General features: G+C 41.1%; 2 protein-coding genes across 2 annotated transcripts; both read left to right on the top strand.

Moving 5' to 3' along the window:
* Nucleotides 1-1,270: 1,270 nt before the first annotated feature.
* On the top strand, nucleotides 1,271-10,250 carry TMBIM4 (transmembrane BAX inhibitor motif containing 4). Its single transcript, XM_075080883.1, has 7 exons — nucleotides 1,271-2,027; nucleotides 3,668-3,776; nucleotides 5,050-5,155; nucleotides 6,681-6,714; nucleotides 7,710-7,827; nucleotides 8,307-8,352; nucleotides 8,921-10,250. The coding sequence occupies exons 1-7, from the start codon at nucleotides 1,934-1,936 to the stop codon at nucleotides 9,125-9,127; spliced, it is 714 nt and encodes a 237-aa protein (XP_074936984.1). The 5' UTR covers nucleotides 1,271-1,933; the 3' UTR covers nucleotides 9,128-10,250.
* Nucleotides 10,251-11,819: 1,569 nt separating this feature from the next.
* Nucleotides 11,820-17,417, top strand: LLPH (LLP homolog, long-term synaptic facilitation factor). Its single transcript, XM_075080885.1, has 3 exons — nucleotides 11,820-11,908; nucleotides 12,043-12,226; nucleotides 15,327-17,417. The coding sequence occupies exons 2-3, from the start codon at nucleotides 12,046-12,048 to the stop codon at nucleotides 15,488-15,490; spliced, it is 345 nt and encodes a 114-aa protein (XP_074936986.1). The 5' UTR covers nucleotides 11,820-11,908; nucleotides 12,043-12,045; the 3' UTR covers nucleotides 15,491-17,417.
* Nucleotides 17,418-18,065: the final 648 nt, after the last annotated feature.

Genomic DNA, 18,065 nt, shown 5'->3' on the forward strand with positions numbered 1-18,065 from the left:
GGCTTTATCAGTATTGTAGATGTAAGTAATTCTTCCATTCCCATCTGCGGCAACCCTGGCAGTTTGTGCTCATGAGCAGCGTCACTGAATCATGATTTGCTGCTTTGTCTCCTGCCTTTCTGAATAAGCCTGTTATTGCTTCTCAGTCGCTCACATCAGACCAACATCTTGCACACAGGAGGTGCATGTGCAAAAGTGCAAAGGTGCACATGCCTGTTTCCTGCAACCTCCGATCTCCCAGCCTCTGCCTAAACCCCAGGCTAACTAGTCCACAGCTTTACCCTGATTACGCTTCAAAAAAGCTCTCACCTTTTCACCCTGAATCTTCCTTAACTGCAGTTTAAGCCACACTACCTCTTAAGTGATCCTTTCTCCATGGCTGGAGAACTGCAACAGCCTTTTATGAAGTATTTGAAGACTACAGTTATGCCTCTCCTTCGGGCTTCTCTAGGCTCAGACTATTTACAGATTTGCAGGAGCTGACTCTACTGCAGTGCTCTGAAATTTTCTGTTTCTCACTAGAGAGAGGAGTTGTCTAAGAGGCATTTTAAAGAAAATTGCACTGTATGTATTAGGAGAAGGCAACACCAGATGCTTTTCCAGAACTCCAAATGCTTCTTCTGGAACAATACCGGTGCAGTTCTTCTGCAGAGGCACGGGCAAGAAAGCAGGCAGCGTAACTAGATCAAAACTATTCAGCAATGCAAATAATGCATAAGTCTCCAAATTCAGGATTAAAGCTGAAAGATCCTGCTCTGCAGCAACTGAAAATGCAAAATGACATTAGGGAAACCATAAATGCTTCCCAGAATATAAAGTAATATTCATAATTTTTGTATTTGCCACCAAAATGTAATATCTTAAGTCAACTCGGTAGAAGAACTTTGTTCAACATTATTTCATCACAGAATCATACAATTTATTTACTTCTCCCTTGAGAATCTGAATACAGTAGAGGCCACTATTTCCAACTTTTAAAAGCACTTTATTTTAGTCTGATCTATTACATACATTTCTAAAGTGTCTATCACTTCAGTTTCTTGGCATGCTTTAGATAATATTCACAAGTTAAAGGAAAACATATTGTGCTCCCCATCCCACATCCCAAAAATCTTAGCTTTTGCGTATTTCTAAATGTGAGCTACCATCTCAAGTGACTTTTGCAGGGCAATTCCACAAGTACAAAGTCTGACTGTACAAAGTGCTATGTGACACCCGAGAACTGTTGAGCAACTTTGCATTCTACTGAATTAAATGGAGCTTACTTTGAAGGAGAGAACACAAAACCAGGGAAAAGCCTGAATAAAATTCTACTCTGCATTAAAGGTTTATAGCAATGAAACTCGTCTGCTCGCTGATAAGGAGCACGAAGGCCCAAAGCCTCTTTTATCAGCTACCGCTGAACGCAGCGATGTGTTCGCAGCCGCGGACAGTCCCGCTTGCTGCAGAACTCTTTCTGCGTAGCAGCTAGAGATGAATCAAAGGTAACAACCAGCAAAAAGGCTGATTTTTTTTCAGTCACTGGAACGTCCTCCCGGACCTTTCAGACCTAAAACAGACAGAGAAAATGGCGTTTAAGGTAAAGACAAACACGACGCTTCCTCAGGCCACCCGAATCACGCGCAGGGCGGGCCTGGGTGTGTGCATGTCAGTATACCGGCTTCATAGGAAGCCCCATCCCACCCTACTCGTGCAAACCCCGCGTGTGACAGCCGCAGGTCGCGGGTGTCCCTTCCCTCGGTGACCCCCCGCTCCGTCCTGGCGCCCCGACGGGGCGCGGCCGCCCCCACAGCGCCCCCCGGGAAGGCGGGAAGCTTCCATCGACGAGCTCGGCCGCTCGACGTCGGGCCCTGCTCGGCGGCGCGGGGTGCGACTGCCTCTCCCGGAAGCGGGGCGGTTGCTGCCCTTGCTGAGGGGGGAGGCGGCGGCGGCGATGGCGGCGGAGCAGCTGTACCCGAGGAGCTCTATCGAAGATGATTTCAACTACGGCACCAACGTGGCGTCGGCCAGCGTCCACATCCGCATGGGTAGGGGCTGGGGCGGGGATGAGTGAGGCCGCCCCCCCGGCCCCGTGCTGGGCGGTCGGGGGGTGCCGTGCCCCAGCGCTCCCGGCGGGCTCCTCTCCGTTAGCCCCATCGCCTGTGGCGTTTGGCTGCATTCAGGGTCTGCGCAATATCTTAACCTGTTGGGTAAAGGCTGTGAGCGGCGAGCCGGGGCGTTAAGCGTTGAGGGTGAGAGATCAGTGGCCGGGGAAGGCCTGGATTTGGTTATTTCAGTGTATGGGGGCAAATCTTTTTATTCAGGGATTAAACTCATATAGATTCAGACTTTATTTTCCCCAGAATGATACGTTTTGAAGCCCAAACAAGGGACGTAAGATGTATAAAAGCTAAAATCGGTGCCCATAATTAACAGTGGTTGAACCAGGAGACTGAGGAGTTTTAATTTCTTCTGTCAGGTGTTAAAATACTGTCTCTTGGCTGAAGCGTTTGCGTGCTATAAGGTCGTATTAGTGGCCATGAAATATTTCTTTGTTGCTAATGTGCAGGTCTCAAATGCATCGAATACTCTTGTAGAAATAGTCTGATCAGTAGTCCTTGCTGAAATAGTTACAGCATTATTGGATACATCCTGGAGTACACACAGGTGTGTGCTGTGGACTTTTTATTAGATATTTCTGATAAGCAGGAGACCTCTTCATATAAAAATACAGTTTTGTCTTGTTTGGAAAATAAAGGACGCCATAGGAAATATGAAAGACTTATTGCCATTAGCAAAATTGATGATGCATTTAATAATATAGGGAGAAGGCTATGCTAGCTAGCAGGCTATTTCTAGGTTTGTTCAGTTTATTACAACAAAGTAGGTCTCAACCCCTCACGGGAACTTCACCTGCTGTGAGCTTCTTGTAGTACATGCTCTTAAACTTGTTTAGGCTGTGCTATTAAAGATTGAATTGATTTTCACTGTAAGCTTATTCTTCCTTTCAGAGCATTTTGCCTAATGGACTTGGTCATCTATTCAGAACAGAGTGTATCTGTATGATGTATCTGTATGGCCTGAACCACTCTCCGGTCTTCATAATTCTAGAATTATGAAGCCTGTTAGCTTAATTCTGAATTTTAAAAACTTTTTTGTAGCAGTTTCTATCTGTAGATATCAGTTCAGTACACTGTAAGTTGCAAATGCTGATAAATGATATCTAACATGGCAGAAGGTCAATCAAATAGATATTACTGTAAAAGTTTTTTCCTCTTTAAAGGTTTATGTCTGTTTCTGTCTCCCACAAACTTCCAAGTTTACCTTTCTTCATTTGGGTCCATTAGCTACCAGTAATGTGATGGAGAAAGCGTGCAGTTAATAATTTCTTAGTGAGGTTAGGTGTATGTAGTTTTTAAAATAGTCTGAAGTAAATTCCTTGCAAATGTTTTTTGTAAGTCTTCTGTCATAATTGCAGTTGCTTAAATATGTCCAGGAGTAAATGTCATTTTGCTGGAATACTGTGTCAGATTTTTAAGGAGAAATGGCTTCTTTCCACTTTGTGCTTTTTCACTGAATAAAGACTTTCTGATAGTTCCTTATCGAATAGAAAACTTTTATGTGATGTACTGTTGAACTTTGTAAGTGTGACTCAAAAGTGGTTTAATTTTTATTTTCCTTACTTCAGCTTTTCTACGGAAAGTCTACAGCATTCTTTCTATCCAAGTTCTTTTGACCACAGTCACATCTGCCATTTTTCTGTACTCTACCGGAGTGCAGGCATTTGTTCATGAAAGGTAAATACTAAAATGAAATGGGGCTGTTTATCATGTGTTAATATAGTTTATGTAGTTTGTTAATCTGGAACACTTCAGTATTCCTAAAAATTTTTGCACCCTGTGTTTTGATTCTGCAATAGAAATTTTGTAACCTGATTAGGAAATAACCCTCCTGACATTTTTCTCCTTGGTTTATTATTAAAGTCTATTTTTATTACTATCATTGAAGTTTATTTTAATCAATACTTTATTAATAGTGCTTATTTTAATATTTACACTCTGAAAATGTGTACATCAGTTGCAGAACATCTCAGTTATTGACTTTTCTTGGTTTATGGTCTGAGTATGTGCTTTTAGAATCTCTGTGAAATGCTGTTGTTTATAGGTACCTGTTCCAAAAAGCTGAATCATGTCTCATTCCTCTCCCTCCCTCCCCCATCATTTTTTTTTTTTTTTCCTGAAAACTAGTCTGCTGAAATTCCTGTGGACTTGCTTCTTTTTGCCTCTCAGATTTTAATGAGAAAAAAAACAAGTCTCAAAAAACAAACTGAGGTGAACGGGCGGGGGAAAAAGAACAACTGAGGAAGGGAGGAGAGCACTGAGTTGTTTCTCGTTTCCCCCAAGTACACTTGCAAACTTTGCTTTTACTTTCACTTCAAAGCCCAAATCAAAAAGGAGCATCAAACACTATCTGAAGGTTTCTGTATGAGCTATAGTGTATACAACAGAGGTGGTAAACTACAATTTTGCACTTAAATCTGACAATTTAAAATCGTCCTGCTCAGTTAGAACTGTTGTGATTTTGTGTTTGATTTTGGTCCAGTTTTTGTTTGGAGGGCTGTTCAAGTGATTTCATTATAGCGATACTTACTGGTCAGCACTGATTTTCTTTGGTGCAGTTAGTGCCCATGTTTGTCGAATTCAGGTGCTTATAAAAAACAGCTCCCTGAATGTGGAGTTCTTAATAGGCAAAATATTACATATTGTTAGTTTTGTACAGATAGATTTTCCTCTTCATATGGGTTCATCTCCCGGTGATGGATTCCTGGGCAATCTTCAGCTTCAGTATGGAAAAAATTGTCTTGTGACTGTACTATTTTTAACTGATTATCTGTGGTGGTATGTTTTAGAGCAGTTTTGCAATAAAACTTGCTTTGCATTTACTTTGGATATACAGAGCAGTATCTTCATCTAGGTGATCACTTAAAAACTTGGCTTCATGTAAACTCTTTTTTAGTGTTCCAGTTATTTTATTTTAATATTGACGACTTTTTTGTATTAAAATTTACAGGCCTGCCTTGCTTTTGATATCTGGGTTTGGATCTTTGGCTATAATCGTGGCACTGACCCTCTACAGACACCACCACCCTGTTAATTTATATCTGCTTTTTGGATTTGTAAGTATTTGTGCACATTCGATTTTAATAGTCCCTAGAATATCTCTCATTCTGATGAACTCCTTGAAGCAAACTAGTGGTGGCCTTACACTTCTGAAGTTCTGAGTTATTTTTTGGAGGTTCTATCCACAGGTGGTTCCTAGATAGTGTCTATTCCAGGTTTCTTCCAGCATCTTTTTAGGAAGAGTGTTAGAACTTGGAATGAGGTTGAACAAGATTTTATGAGTCTGTCTAGCTGCTCTCATTGTTCTATTGATGTCAGTGATTTTCCTATGAAATTGCTCAGTAGGAAAGTAGGAGGCATTTCTGTTACCTTATTTGTTTAATGGACAACCTCTAACAGAGGAGCAGATGCAACCAGCCATATGTGTTTTTTTCATTAATTGTTTTCTTTTTGATGCTAAATTCTGAGCATGTTTCCAACACGGGCAGGTCAGTCAGACCTGTCCTCAAATTGCAGTCTCTTGCCTGACATTGCAAATTTGTAGATATGGGCTGACTGTTGCTCTTGGATATTTTGGATTATGTAGTGAATCAGTCTTCTGAAAAGAAGCCACGCTAGCACCATTGGAATTTGGTGGATTAGGAGTTGCCTAAATTGTATTTGTGACACAAAGGGAAGACAGCTTTGCTGTATAAGTAAATAGACTGTTTAAATTATAACGCAGCTATATGCTTCCTGACTTTGGAACTCTTGCAGGAGAGTAAAATGTTTAAAAACTTTCAACAAGTGCAACTGTAACGAGGGGTGATGTAACAGTTTGGCCAATGTGGTGTAGGAGTTTGTGGTATGACAGATGAAGTATTACACTGTGTAGGAATAGAAGGATTCAAATCTGAGAGTGATAATTTGTTTTAAAATATGTGTTAAATGTTCTGTTATTTCTGACCTCTTAGCTCATGCTGTAGATAGTTTTCTCATCTACTGTAATGAAACTTAATTTGAAATTACCTTTTAGAAAAGCTGAGGGCCCATACCAGCCTTCACCCCAGACAATAATACGTTTCATTTTTAGTTAGCTGTTTCAAAACAAGGACAAGTGGGAAAAGGAAATTAATGCAGATGCTTAGCTCTCTGATGAGATATTAAAAGTGTTGGGTGAAAGTATTTCAAATATTGAAAAGTATGCAAAAAGTTGAAAATAGTTAATTTCTAATAGCAGCTCTGAGAAATTTTATAGCCCCTTGAATAGTTTGTAAGAGGGGTAATAAGAATGCTGCTTACTTTGAGTAGAAAACCTAAATGGCATTTTTCTATAGGGGCTGTGTCTTATTCATTTTCCGTTTATATTGTATTATTTTTATGTAACACAACAACTTCCAGCACAGTAAGACAGTACAAGTGCCATTCTCTTGTTGAAAATGAAACATGTCTTCATATACAAAGATTTAACAAGAGAGTTGATGTAGTGCGCTGGGGTTATGTAGCAGAATGGGGCTTGTTGCATGTGAAGTCTCTGTGTAAGTGTTTTGTGGCTTTTTTTGTTGTCGTAATTGTTTTTTTTTTTTTTTTTACTTTTTGTAGACCCTACTGGAAGCACTGACAGTTGCTATTACAGGTAAATGGTAGCCATTCTATTGTCCAATTCCTTAAAGAAATTGGAAAAGGAATCCAATATGTTGTACTAATTGCCATCTGAGATTCCCAGACGTGACTAAAGTAATAATAAATCTTCTGTGTGAAAATTTTAATGGCAGTGATATCAGTTTAGCAAAAAAAAACAGGGAATCAAGGGAGAAAACTGGATTCTGATCCAGAACTGAAACCGTATAAATCTGAAGTGAGAAATGAGTTGTGCCATCTGTTCTTTCGGCACAGCTATCAACGCTCTTTTCTATTAGACAGCTCTCAGCAGAGCTGATCTGCAAGTGAAGTAACCTTACCTTCCCCCTTTGTTTCCTCCAAGGAAATTACTTTGAGTTTGGAGAGCTCTGTACTTGTTTGTCAGGGTTGAGATGGGGCAGTGTGCAGAGAAGTAACGGAATCACCTTGCACTATAGCTTCCAGCGTAAGATGAAACCTCTTCAGTGTGGCTTATGATCTCCTGCAAAAAAGGAACTGTTGGGGAAAGGAAACCTTAAGGAGAGAAGGAAAAGGTTCCACTTGTTTCTCTTATCTTTCCCCTCCTACACCCTAATCAAAACTTTTATGAGCTTTTACAGAGGACTGACTGTGTTGTGATTTTTCTTTTTCTTATTTTAGTATTGTGAAAAATTCAGACAGCTTCTTCTTTAAGACCTCACATATCTAGGCTTAAAATACTTATTTTCTGTTTTTTTTAGTTTTTTTTATTGTGAGTAGGGAAGATCTCTCCATTTAAAAAGCTACAGCCATACTATAAATGTCAAACTTAGCTAGTGCAAGGGTCTGTGAGTCCTATGGTCATGATTTTGAAGCGCAGACAAGTTCACCCGTAATTTACTTTTTTTTGTTCACAGTTAAGATTTTTTTTCTCCCTGTCTGAAAGTTTAAACTTCTGTTTCCTCAAAAGATAACTTAGCAAATCCATAACGTGGTGTTCTTTAAATGACAGTTTACTTTTTCTGTTTATAGTGAGTTTCTATGATGTGTCTATCGTCTTGCAAGCCTTTATTCTTACTACTGCTGTATTTCTTGGACTGACTGCATATACCTTGCAGTCAAAGAGAGACTTCAGCAAATTTGGAGCAGGGTATGTTGTCATATTGATGATTTCTTTTTTTTAAGCTAGTTTTTCCTGTGTTTAATGCAGGCTTTGCAGATACAATAATAAATACAGGTCAATAGAAACTAATTCAAGGGGATGGTGAGGGTGTTTTTTATCTCAAATTATTAATTTTATGCAGTTCTGCTTTCTTGATAAGAAATTCTTTCCTGTGATTATGGTTTTTAAAACCATAGTATTACACTAGAAAACTAGTTTACCTGGATTTTTCACTGAGACAAAAGGGAGCTGCTTGAAATATTTTTTTTAAAAGTAAATTTAGGACATAACCTTTGACAGCTTTATAAAACTGAGTTTTACTGCTGATACCAATGAACAGCTGGCATATAAGAAATAGGGACACTTAGTTACCAAGTATATTGTGAGGAGGTTTTATAGGAAGGGAAGAGATTTTAAGTAAAATTTAGAAGAAAAGATATTACTGCTCACAGTTTATCTTTTTTCAGGCTCTTCACTTGTTTGTGGATTTTAATCTTCTCGGGTTTCTTGAGGGTAAGATACCTTGTGCTCAAGGTTAAAAAGTATTATTTAATATAAATCTAACTAACTTCTAGTATAACAAACAGTTTTTGGATGGTCCGATATAACTTAATGGAAGAAAATTCCTAACCAGATCTATTACTGATTTAGATGATGCTGGTGATCTTTTAACCATTCATTTCCCATTCAAACTTGTGTTGGGTCCTGTTCTTGCTAATGTAAAAGTGGTATTTGCGTTGACTGACAATATTTGTCAGTTGAGATCCACTACTTGATTGAGAGAATGGGAAGGAGGTCTGGTTTTTAATTATATTTTGTTCTTCTAAATTTTCTGCTGTTGTTAATATTGTGGAGACCAGAGCTTCCTTAAGTGGAGGCGCTTTTACTCAGTTAAAGAGGTTGTGTGACTGGGGACTAAAGAACAACATTGGAATGTCATTGTAATATTTGGTTTGTGTGTACGTAACAGTAAAAAGACAGTGTGTATCCTTAAGTGTGGCATATCATTATGTGGGGTTTTTAATATTAAAAAGAAAATTAAATTTACAAATTTTTCCTTTCATGTTTCATTTGCCTCCAGCTTTTTTTCTACAGTGAAACAATAGAGTTGGTGTTTGCTGCTGCTGGAGCTCTTCTGTTCTGTGGATTTATTATTTATGACACCTATTTGTTGATGCACAAATTATCCCCTGAAGAGTACATACTGGCTGCAATCAATCTCTACTTGGACATCATCAATCTGTTCGTACACCTGCTGCGTTTACTGGAAGCATTTAATAAAAAATAGTCAAATGCAGTGCGGTTTGACTATAGCGTACATGAAGTTAAGTACCTAAATAGCATTTGGGTGATCAACAGACAGTGTAGTTCTGTCTTCTAGAGACTGAATCTTTATTACTTTTTCATTCCATGGATATTAATCCCTCCTTAGGAAAAAGGCTTTTCATGTAGCTAAAGTTCTTCTCTAGAATATATATTTTATGTAGTTGACATGCTGACATTATTTCAGTCACTTGTTTTAGTCACTTAATTTGCACTTGGCGTAATTAATGATTAAAATGATTGCCAATTTCTGATTGCTCCAGAGAAAGCCCTTCTCTGCTGTTCTGTAGCTGCTGGAAATGATTCCTTTGGGTTCGTAAATGTGTGTACCTTGTAAGGGTAGTCTGAGTTTATCGTTGTGCAATGTTTTACTAAGCTAAAATAATTTTCTCGGTTTTGTTTGGTAAAATGGAATGCTGTCTCTAACAGAGATACTCTGTTTTTGTTAAAAGCTGTCAGATTATTATGTGAGCTGGGAGAGTGTTAAAACAGTGTAAGGGAGCATTCTTCATTTAAGTATTATTTATTGCCTGTCTTTCAGTGTTCTGAAAAATAATTTTTAGATGGATTCTGGCATTTTATCAACTTGTGTATATTAAGGTTAATTGCCAATAAAAGTTGTAAAAGCTTTAGTCTGTTCTTGCAGCTGAGACTGGAGAACTTTGGGGTGCTGGGAACGAGTACCGTAAGCCCTTGCTGGACAGGCGAGCGCCTGCTGACAGGGGAGAGGCCCTGCAGCAGTGGCTGCTTTCCAAGCTGTTGAAATCCTGCAATGGCAGGTAGGGTAAAAACAATTTTGAAAGGCTTTCTTCCTTTGTGTTCAGTGTTGAGGTGGAAGGATTGTTATGGCTCGCCTGTCCTGTCAGCAAGAGGTTAGCAAAAAGGCAATGCAGTGCTTGGGAAACCTCCTGTGCCCTATCACAAGCAGGGACAGGGTATGCTTTCCACGCTGGAGCTTGCTGGAGGCTATCGAAGTACAACTGTGAATTGTTTTGGGAAAGCGTGATGATTTCTGTCTTCTGTCTTAGGGTTTCATTAAGAAATGTGCGGCAGTACTTAAAAGTAAAACTTCACTTTTTTCCTTTTGATGAAGTATGTGTTTATTCTTCCATCCCTCCCCACCACCCTTTGCGGGCAGAGGTGGCTGGGCATTATTTTGCACCCACTGCTCGCCACTGGCCTGCGGGGCAAGTTTGGGCCATGCCTTCCTGGACAAGCTGGAGAGGTGGGCCTGTGAGAACCTCATGTGGTTCAACAAGGCCAAGTGCAAGGTCCTGCACCTGGGTTGGGGCAACCCCCGGTACCAATACTGACTGGGGGATGAAGGGATTGAGAGCAGCCCTGCAGAGAAGAACTTGGGGGTACTGGTGGAGAAAAAGCTGGATATGAGCCAGCAATGTGTGCTCACAGCCCAGAAGGCTGACCGTACCCTGGGCTGCATCAAAAGCAGCGTGGCCAGCAGGTCCAGGGAGGTGATTCTGCCCCTCTACTCCGCTCTGGTGAGACACCCCCCTGCAGTGCTGCATCCAGCTCTGGAGCCCTCGGCACAGGAAGGAGATGGAAATGTTGGAGTGGGTCCAGAGGAGGCTACAAAAATGATCTGAGGGCTGAAACACCTCTCCTGTGAGGACAGGCTGAGAGAGTTGGAGTTGTTCAGCCTGGAGAAGAGAAGGCTGTGGGGAGACCTTATTGCGGCCTTTCAGTAATTAAAGGGGGACAACAGGAAGGACGGGCAATCTCTTCAGCAACGCCTGTTGTGACATGACAAGGGGTAAAGGTTTAAACTAAAGGCAACCCTGGCAGTTTGTGCTCATGAGCAGCGTCACTGAATCATGATTTGCTGCTTTGTCTCCTGCCTTTCTGAATAAGCCTGTTATTGCTTCTCAGTCGCTCACATCAGACCAACATCTTGCACACAGGAGGTGCATGTGCAAAAGTGCAAAGGTGCACATGCCTGTTTCCTGCAACCTCCGATCTCCCAGCCTCTGCCTAAACCCCAGGCTAACTAGTCCACAGCTTTACCCTGATTACGCTTCAAAAAAGCTCTCACCTTTTCACCCTGAATCTTCCTTAACTGCAGTTTAAGCCACACTACCTCTTAAGTGATCCTTTCTCCATGGCTGGAGAACTGCAACAGCCTTTTATGAAGTATTTGAAGACTACAGTTACGCCTCTCCTTCGGGCTTCTCTAGGCTCAGACTATTTACAGATTTGCAGGAGCTGACTCTACTGCAGTGCTCTGAAATTTTCTGTTTCTCACTAGAGAGAGGAGTTGTCTAAGAGGCATTTTAAAGAAAATTGCACTGTATGTGTTAAAAGGCCTAAGCAAGGTAGATTTAGACTGGATATACGGAAAAATTTTTTTACAACAAGGGTGGTGAAACAGTGACACAGGTTGCCCAGAGCGGTGGTAGATGCCCCATCCCTAGAGACATTCAAGGTCAGGTTGGACTAGGCTCTGAACAACCCGATCTAGTTGAAGATGTCTCTGCTCACCGCAGGGGTATTGGACTAGATGACCTCTTAAGGTTCCTTTCAACCCAAACCATTCTACGATTCTATAATGATTCGATAATTTCTCCCGCCAGTGGCGGCCCGGGCGGCGACGGCGCGTTCGCTCGGAAAATTACGGTAGAACCTGCAGTGGGGCGGGGTCTGGCGCGTCATTCTGCGCCGGCCGGCGCATGCGCGGGCAGGGAGAGCGGCCTAGCGTGAGGGAGGGTGGTGGACCTCGTGCACGGCCGGGGTAAGTGGGGGTGAAGGGCGCCCCGCACCCTACCCCCTCCGCTGTCCGCGCGCGGCCCGGCCGTAATGGCACCAGTGCCCCGCGCGCGCGTCGCCCTCACTGCGTCCCGCTTGTCTTCTCTTCCCTCCCCGCAGAACATGGCGAAGAGCCTGAGGAGCAAGTGGCGGCGGAAGATGCGGGCGGAGAAGAGGAAGAAGAACGCGCCGAAGGAGCTGGAGAGGCTGAAGAAAATCCTGGGAACCAACGCCGATGTCGTCATGGAGGAGGTCAAGGAGGTGGCGACCGTGCTGTCCCCCGAGAGAGCCCTCCGGCCGGGGGGTGAGTCGGGCTCCCGCCGGGCGGCGTTACCGGGAGGGCCCCGTCGGAGGCCGCGGAGCCGCCGCGCTGCCCGGGGCTGCCCGAGGCCGCCTTCCCAATGCCGGGGCACCCGGGTCCCCGCCCCGGCCACGTTGCCAGCGAGTTTTTCGCTATCCCAGTTATTCTGTCGCAGCCACCCGAGCGCAGGGAGGCCTTGCGGTATATTGTTGTGCCTGCGACTTCCACCGTGATCTGACTTACCGTTATTATTTCTAGGAGGACAGTAAGCGTAGGAAAGTTGGACCGAAATCTCAAGTAATTTTGTAGAGACTTTGTCAAGAATAGAGTGATTTTTTTTTCCTTTTTTTAAATGTACTGGTTCAAGGTAGGTGTAGTAGGGGCCTTGTTTGAGTAGGCTAATTAACACTGCATTGCACATGATGCAGAAGTGGATGGTATTAGGTGCCTAAAGATAATGCCACCTTCCTCCTTATTCCTTGGATAGGATGTAATCTGTAAAGGAAGTAACCCAGGAAGTGGAGACAAAGGTTTTAAATAGCTGCATACTGGACAGGAGTCAGAAAGACACCTTCTCTTTCCAAAGCTGTGGTTCAAACTAACTCATAGTTCATTTTGCTTCTCAAATTTATGCAGCTTAAGCCGTTACAGTATTGCTGATGTGAGCTTTTTATGTGGCATGCAGAAGTCTCTTGAGGCACTACAGTGGGTTATGGAATAATGCTAGTAATCACTGTCAGTCACGCAGCTGGCTTTGTCAGTGTTTCAGAAATTAGGAAAGACAAGGAAGTGTTGTGGGGTTGAATAGCAGAGCCTGTAAACTATATTGAATATGGAAATAGAATGCTCTATAAAAATACTTGCCCAATTAAGGGTAGCTTGGAGTATAATCTGTAACTTTATCTGTTTGTCTGGTTCTGATTTGTCCTGTAAACCAGATGAAAAAGTTGTTCCTTATCGGATTGTTAGAATTGAATTTCCAAAATGTTTTGGAACCCTGTCAGCCTTCTGATACTGATAATTAAGCTGGAGGAAACATGGTTGTTTTAAACCTAGTTTCTGAAGCAAATGCCTGGCTATCTGTCATTCCTGCACCCCCTTCCAGGTCTGCTGGCAACATTTCTACAAGTGACAGATTTCACTTGGCCTTTGTAGAGAGATAGCAGCCTCAGAAATACCTAAGAAAATATATATATCACAAAAACAACTACAGGTTTTGTGAAAGTAGTGGTGTCTTCTTTGAGAGGACTTCTCAGCACTAACTGTTGTGGACACAAGGGGTTCACATTACCAGATGTTACAAGGACTGAAGCAGATGAAAGCTTCATCCAGAATATGCACTTTCCATACATAGGTGAATAATTTTCCAGACTAAGAAAATATATACATGTATATTAGGGGCATTTTCCTTTGTTACTTTAAGGTATTTTTCACAGCATGCTGCGAAATAATTTTTTGCTTTTTCAATTTCTGTTGTTAGGAAAAAAATAATAGAAGGTCTGGCTAGCCTTTGGCCAAAAATGGGTTTGTTGCAGTTTTTTAAAAACTTTGTGGGCATGCATGTGTTTTTCAAGATAATCATATGCGTTGAGTCTGCTTCGATAACCTACTTTTATAGATTTGTTTGTTTTGGTTTTTTCCTTGGTCGTCTTTGACCCTAACCCTTTCAATAGGTTTTCTTTGTGTCTTTGGACCAGTTCTCTTCGGTAGGTTTCTTCCTGTTACTGATTCCTACAGCATCCTTGAGATGGCAAAGTATTATGAAAATGTTGTGCTATGTGAACAACTGGTATTTTTTGTCCAGGAGTATTTCTTCATTTAATTAATGTTGCAGCTGACGTTTATGGTGGATATGCTTTTTTGCAGTCAAAATTTTTGTTACAGATTAATCTCAATCATATAATAGGACAGAAATTAGAGAGGAAGCTTATGTAGAGTCGATTTTCTTGAGGTGTTTGGGGTCTTTTGTGTTGGGTTATTGGAGGCCATCTCTCCTGTGACATTTGGAAAACAATGCTGTTCAGAAGGCCTCACGTTGTGTTTCTCTGATGTCTTGGGAAGTTTCTGCAGCTGGGACTTTCTTTGCTGCCCATCCCGTGCTTGATCAGCCTTTGGTTGTGCCAGCAGGCAGTAGGCCCCTGTGCTGATGCTGTGCTGATGGCAAGTATTCGTATCCCAGGTTTAGGGCTCCCTGAGGAGCTCCCTGGTGCAGAGCCGACTATCAGCACACTTCCAACTATTGAAGCAGCATGTTGGCCTTTTCCTCATGACCTTTGTCTCCCAACATCAGACAGGCACAACATAAAAAGTCTTGTTTCCTCTCTGTAACAACTCGTGATAAAGCTTTTAGAGTTGCACATGGATGGCTTGGAAACAAGGTTGAAATTAAGTAGTAGAGCACAATTCAAATCTGTATTTAAGAAGGTGCTCCTCTTGTAGCCTTGTTGTCTCACTGAGATGTGACATTCATGTGCTGTTAGGTAGCTGGGGACGCCATTCTTGGGAGTGACTGTGTTACGGGCAGTCTTCCTGATCCTAGAGATTAATTCTATATTTCTTTCTCTAAATATGCTAGACTTGATCTCATGCTCTTTGAGGCAGATGTAGCATTGCTGGCTTATGCTTTGTACTGTCCTTGTATTTCAGCCCTTCTTTTGTCTTCTCTTTACCTGTCTTCATCTTCCACTCAAATTAATTTAATTTTTTAGAACAGATCTTAAACATTGCATCATAAAAAGTATTTAATTGTGCATATGTTTCAGTAGGCGTATGGGTTCCTGTATGGTCGCAGCTTTTGATGGAGACCACACACAATGTTTTCACACACAGTATTGGAACAGATGGCAGACTAAAGAATAAGGTGCTTTGCCCAGACATGGGCCTTCAGGGAAAGTTCTGCATATTTACTGTCAGCTGTTGAAGTTCCTGGGTTGCAGTTGTGTTGGTTTGGAAAGCGTTTTTGGCGTATAAAGCCTTCAGCTCTCTAAGTACAAATACTGTGTGTCTAGGGATATTTTTAGCATTTTTTGGAAACTATTAACAAAATAGCTTTTATGAAGCTGATTAATATATTTTGCTCACTATAAATACCTTTCTTTTTCAGATGACTGCAAAATGGACATAGATAATAAACGAAACAAAAAAACTCTTCTAGACCAGCATGGACAGTACCCAATATGGATGCATTCCAGGCAGAGAAAGAAGCTGAAGGCACAGCGTGTTAAAGGGAAAAAAAAATCAAAATTGGCCAAAGGCCTAGCCTGGTAAAATCCTAGTTTTGTAACATCATGAATATTTTACTTGCAAAATAAATATCCCAGATAAGTACATTATATTTTTGTGCTTGGCCACCAGGTATAATTTATTGCCTTGCATGAATTTTTGAAGAGACTGTTACAGCAGCAAATGATGAAAGCAATATCAACTTGGCGTCTGCCAACCTAAAAAAAAAGTAAAAAATGCAAGCTGAGTGCCTCTGAATAGACTAAGTGTCTGTGGTTATTTGTTTTCTTGAGCAGGGAACGGTCTTCATCTTTTATGTTGTGAACACTGAAAGTGCTAAAGGAAATCCTAAAAATAATGAAACTGTAAATGGTTTTTGTAATGTGGTCTTTCTCAATGTAACTTGTCTTTTAGTAAATTGAACCAAAGGATTCTGTAAACTCACCGTATCCTTCAAATTCTTCTGTAAAATTACTTTGTTGCACCGATTTGCGTCACTTTTACCATCTGGTAATTAATGAAAAAGGGCTTTTAACATGTAACTTGGAAGAGATTATATGCTGAAATCAACACCAAGGCTTCATGAAAGTTCTGTAAGTAAAACGACAACGTGTCACCCTGACGTTAATTCGCAAAGAGAAATCTGTTGGAACAAAGAAGTATTTCACTGCTGTCTGCAACTGAAATATTGTAGGAACTAAAGAACTGAAAGTAGAACTGATTCTTTTATTATTAATATGAGAGAACGCAAATGCACAGGTTGGAAATAAAATAGTTTTATTTAAGACATTTTCCATGTTTCAGTAAAGTAAATGAGAATTTACTTTTCCATATGTATTTTCAGTAGCCTTTTATTCCTCTTAAAACAATACTTATCTATCATGCTTTACAATGTGGGCATAGGATAAAATATTGCATGACTGCGTAACAGATGCCATTTATATGTGATTAGCTACAGTTGGTTGCATATTACTTGGCAATAACATGCGATGACAGATGCAAGAACTTAGTTGCCCTGAAAGCTTGTGTTTTTAAAATGTGTCTCATTTCAAGGATGGAAATAATTACAGTACCAGTCCTGTGGTATGTTGCCTGTTGAAGTACCGTTCATCGATACAGAGCATAACCTTTGTCCAACCTCATCTCATCCAGGATGGGATCCACGTTCTGTAATTGCCCACAAATTGTGAAACATGTCTATTGCGATAACTTGGGCATAGGAAATGGGATTTATTCTTTTAGAAGTAATGACACTAGCATATGCTGAGCTAAAATCCACTAAGAAGAATTCAACCTGAGAGAAAATCTAGTTATTCTGGAAAAATACAGTGGGTTTTTTATTATTACTGTTAAGGGAAAAGTATTCTGTTGCTCAGGTAAAGAACTACAAAAGTGTTGGAGGAAATGCCAAGGCATCTTCTGTTTTCACATACATGGATGGTTAATGAGACTTGGTAAGATGTATAGATCAAAGTTTACCAAATTATATACCATTAATAACTTTGTACTTTAAAACCATTTCCATTAAGTTGATAATACCCCTGCTAAAAGGAGATGCTGCTCTCAAGTAATTTTTTTTGCTTTCTTCGATAAATGGGTCTAGATTTCAGTATCGTATATGTTAGCATTTAGATTAGTACTGGTTTAAAATTTATTAATATGGAGGAAAGTAATTTTTAAGGTTCATAATTCTGTTTATCCAAAAATTGAGTGAACAGTCAGTTTGTATTCCTTTACTATTTTAATGATACGGGCTGTATTTTGCTTAATGTGTGCTTTGGGGAGTTGTGGAGGGGAGCTTCTTGGGTTTAAGTGCTAACAGTTTGGATTTTTCCTGTGGAGTAAGCACAGTGCTGGTTTTGACACGCTTGTTTGTAAATCAGATTATTTTCAAGCAGCTGCTGCTGGGAAAGCAGACTGCTTTTCCTGAGGGGAGATAATCAAACCAATAAAGTACTCCCATTTAAGTGTACAGCTTCAGGGTCAGTTTGTTTTCATTCTTCAGGTGTGCAGCCATACTCTGTGTCTCCTGTTAATGCTGCCAGCACTGTACGTGGCTGCCTTACCTGCTCCCCTCTCTGGAGTTGTTCTAGTTCTGCCTCTGCTCCTTCCTCTGTAAGAGAAAATGATCTGCACAACTGAGTAGTCTTTCTTATTTCTGCTTTTATGACCTAGCCCTGAGCTTTGTTGCACAAATTTATTAGTCTGCTGCTTTTGTGACCAGATTAGGGATTTGAATCTCGAATGAGAGCAGACTTTTGTTTAGCGGTTGCATCCTACCAGCTGAAACAATACTGGCTGTGTGAGGTATTTCCTTCATGGTGTCCAGGATAAAGTCAAACAGGTTCACTTAAACTACAGGTATTTTAAGACATCCTGTTTGGTTTTTGAGCTAAAACAGGATAACAAAGGAATAAACCCCGGTCTTTACTGGAAGGTAGCTCTTATTTGGTACCGATGTACTTCTGTGTGCGCCGCCGCAGCTTACTCAGCTGAGGCAGACCTCTCTCTGGTCCAGGAGGGGTTTTGAGACCCTGGTTGGGTGGGATCTGTAATCCAGGCTGAAGGCTCGCTTGCACACAGACAGCAGGAACTTGGCTAAATGTGCAGCACGGGTATA

Source organism: Phalacrocorax aristotelis, chromosome 1 (assembly GCF_949628215.1).
Source record: "Phalacrocorax aristotelis chromosome 1, bGulAri2.1, whole genome shotgun sequence".
In the NCBI taxonomy this organism is placed as follows: Eukaryota; Metazoa; Chordata; class Aves; order Suliformes; family Phalacrocoracidae; genus Phalacrocorax; species Phalacrocorax aristotelis.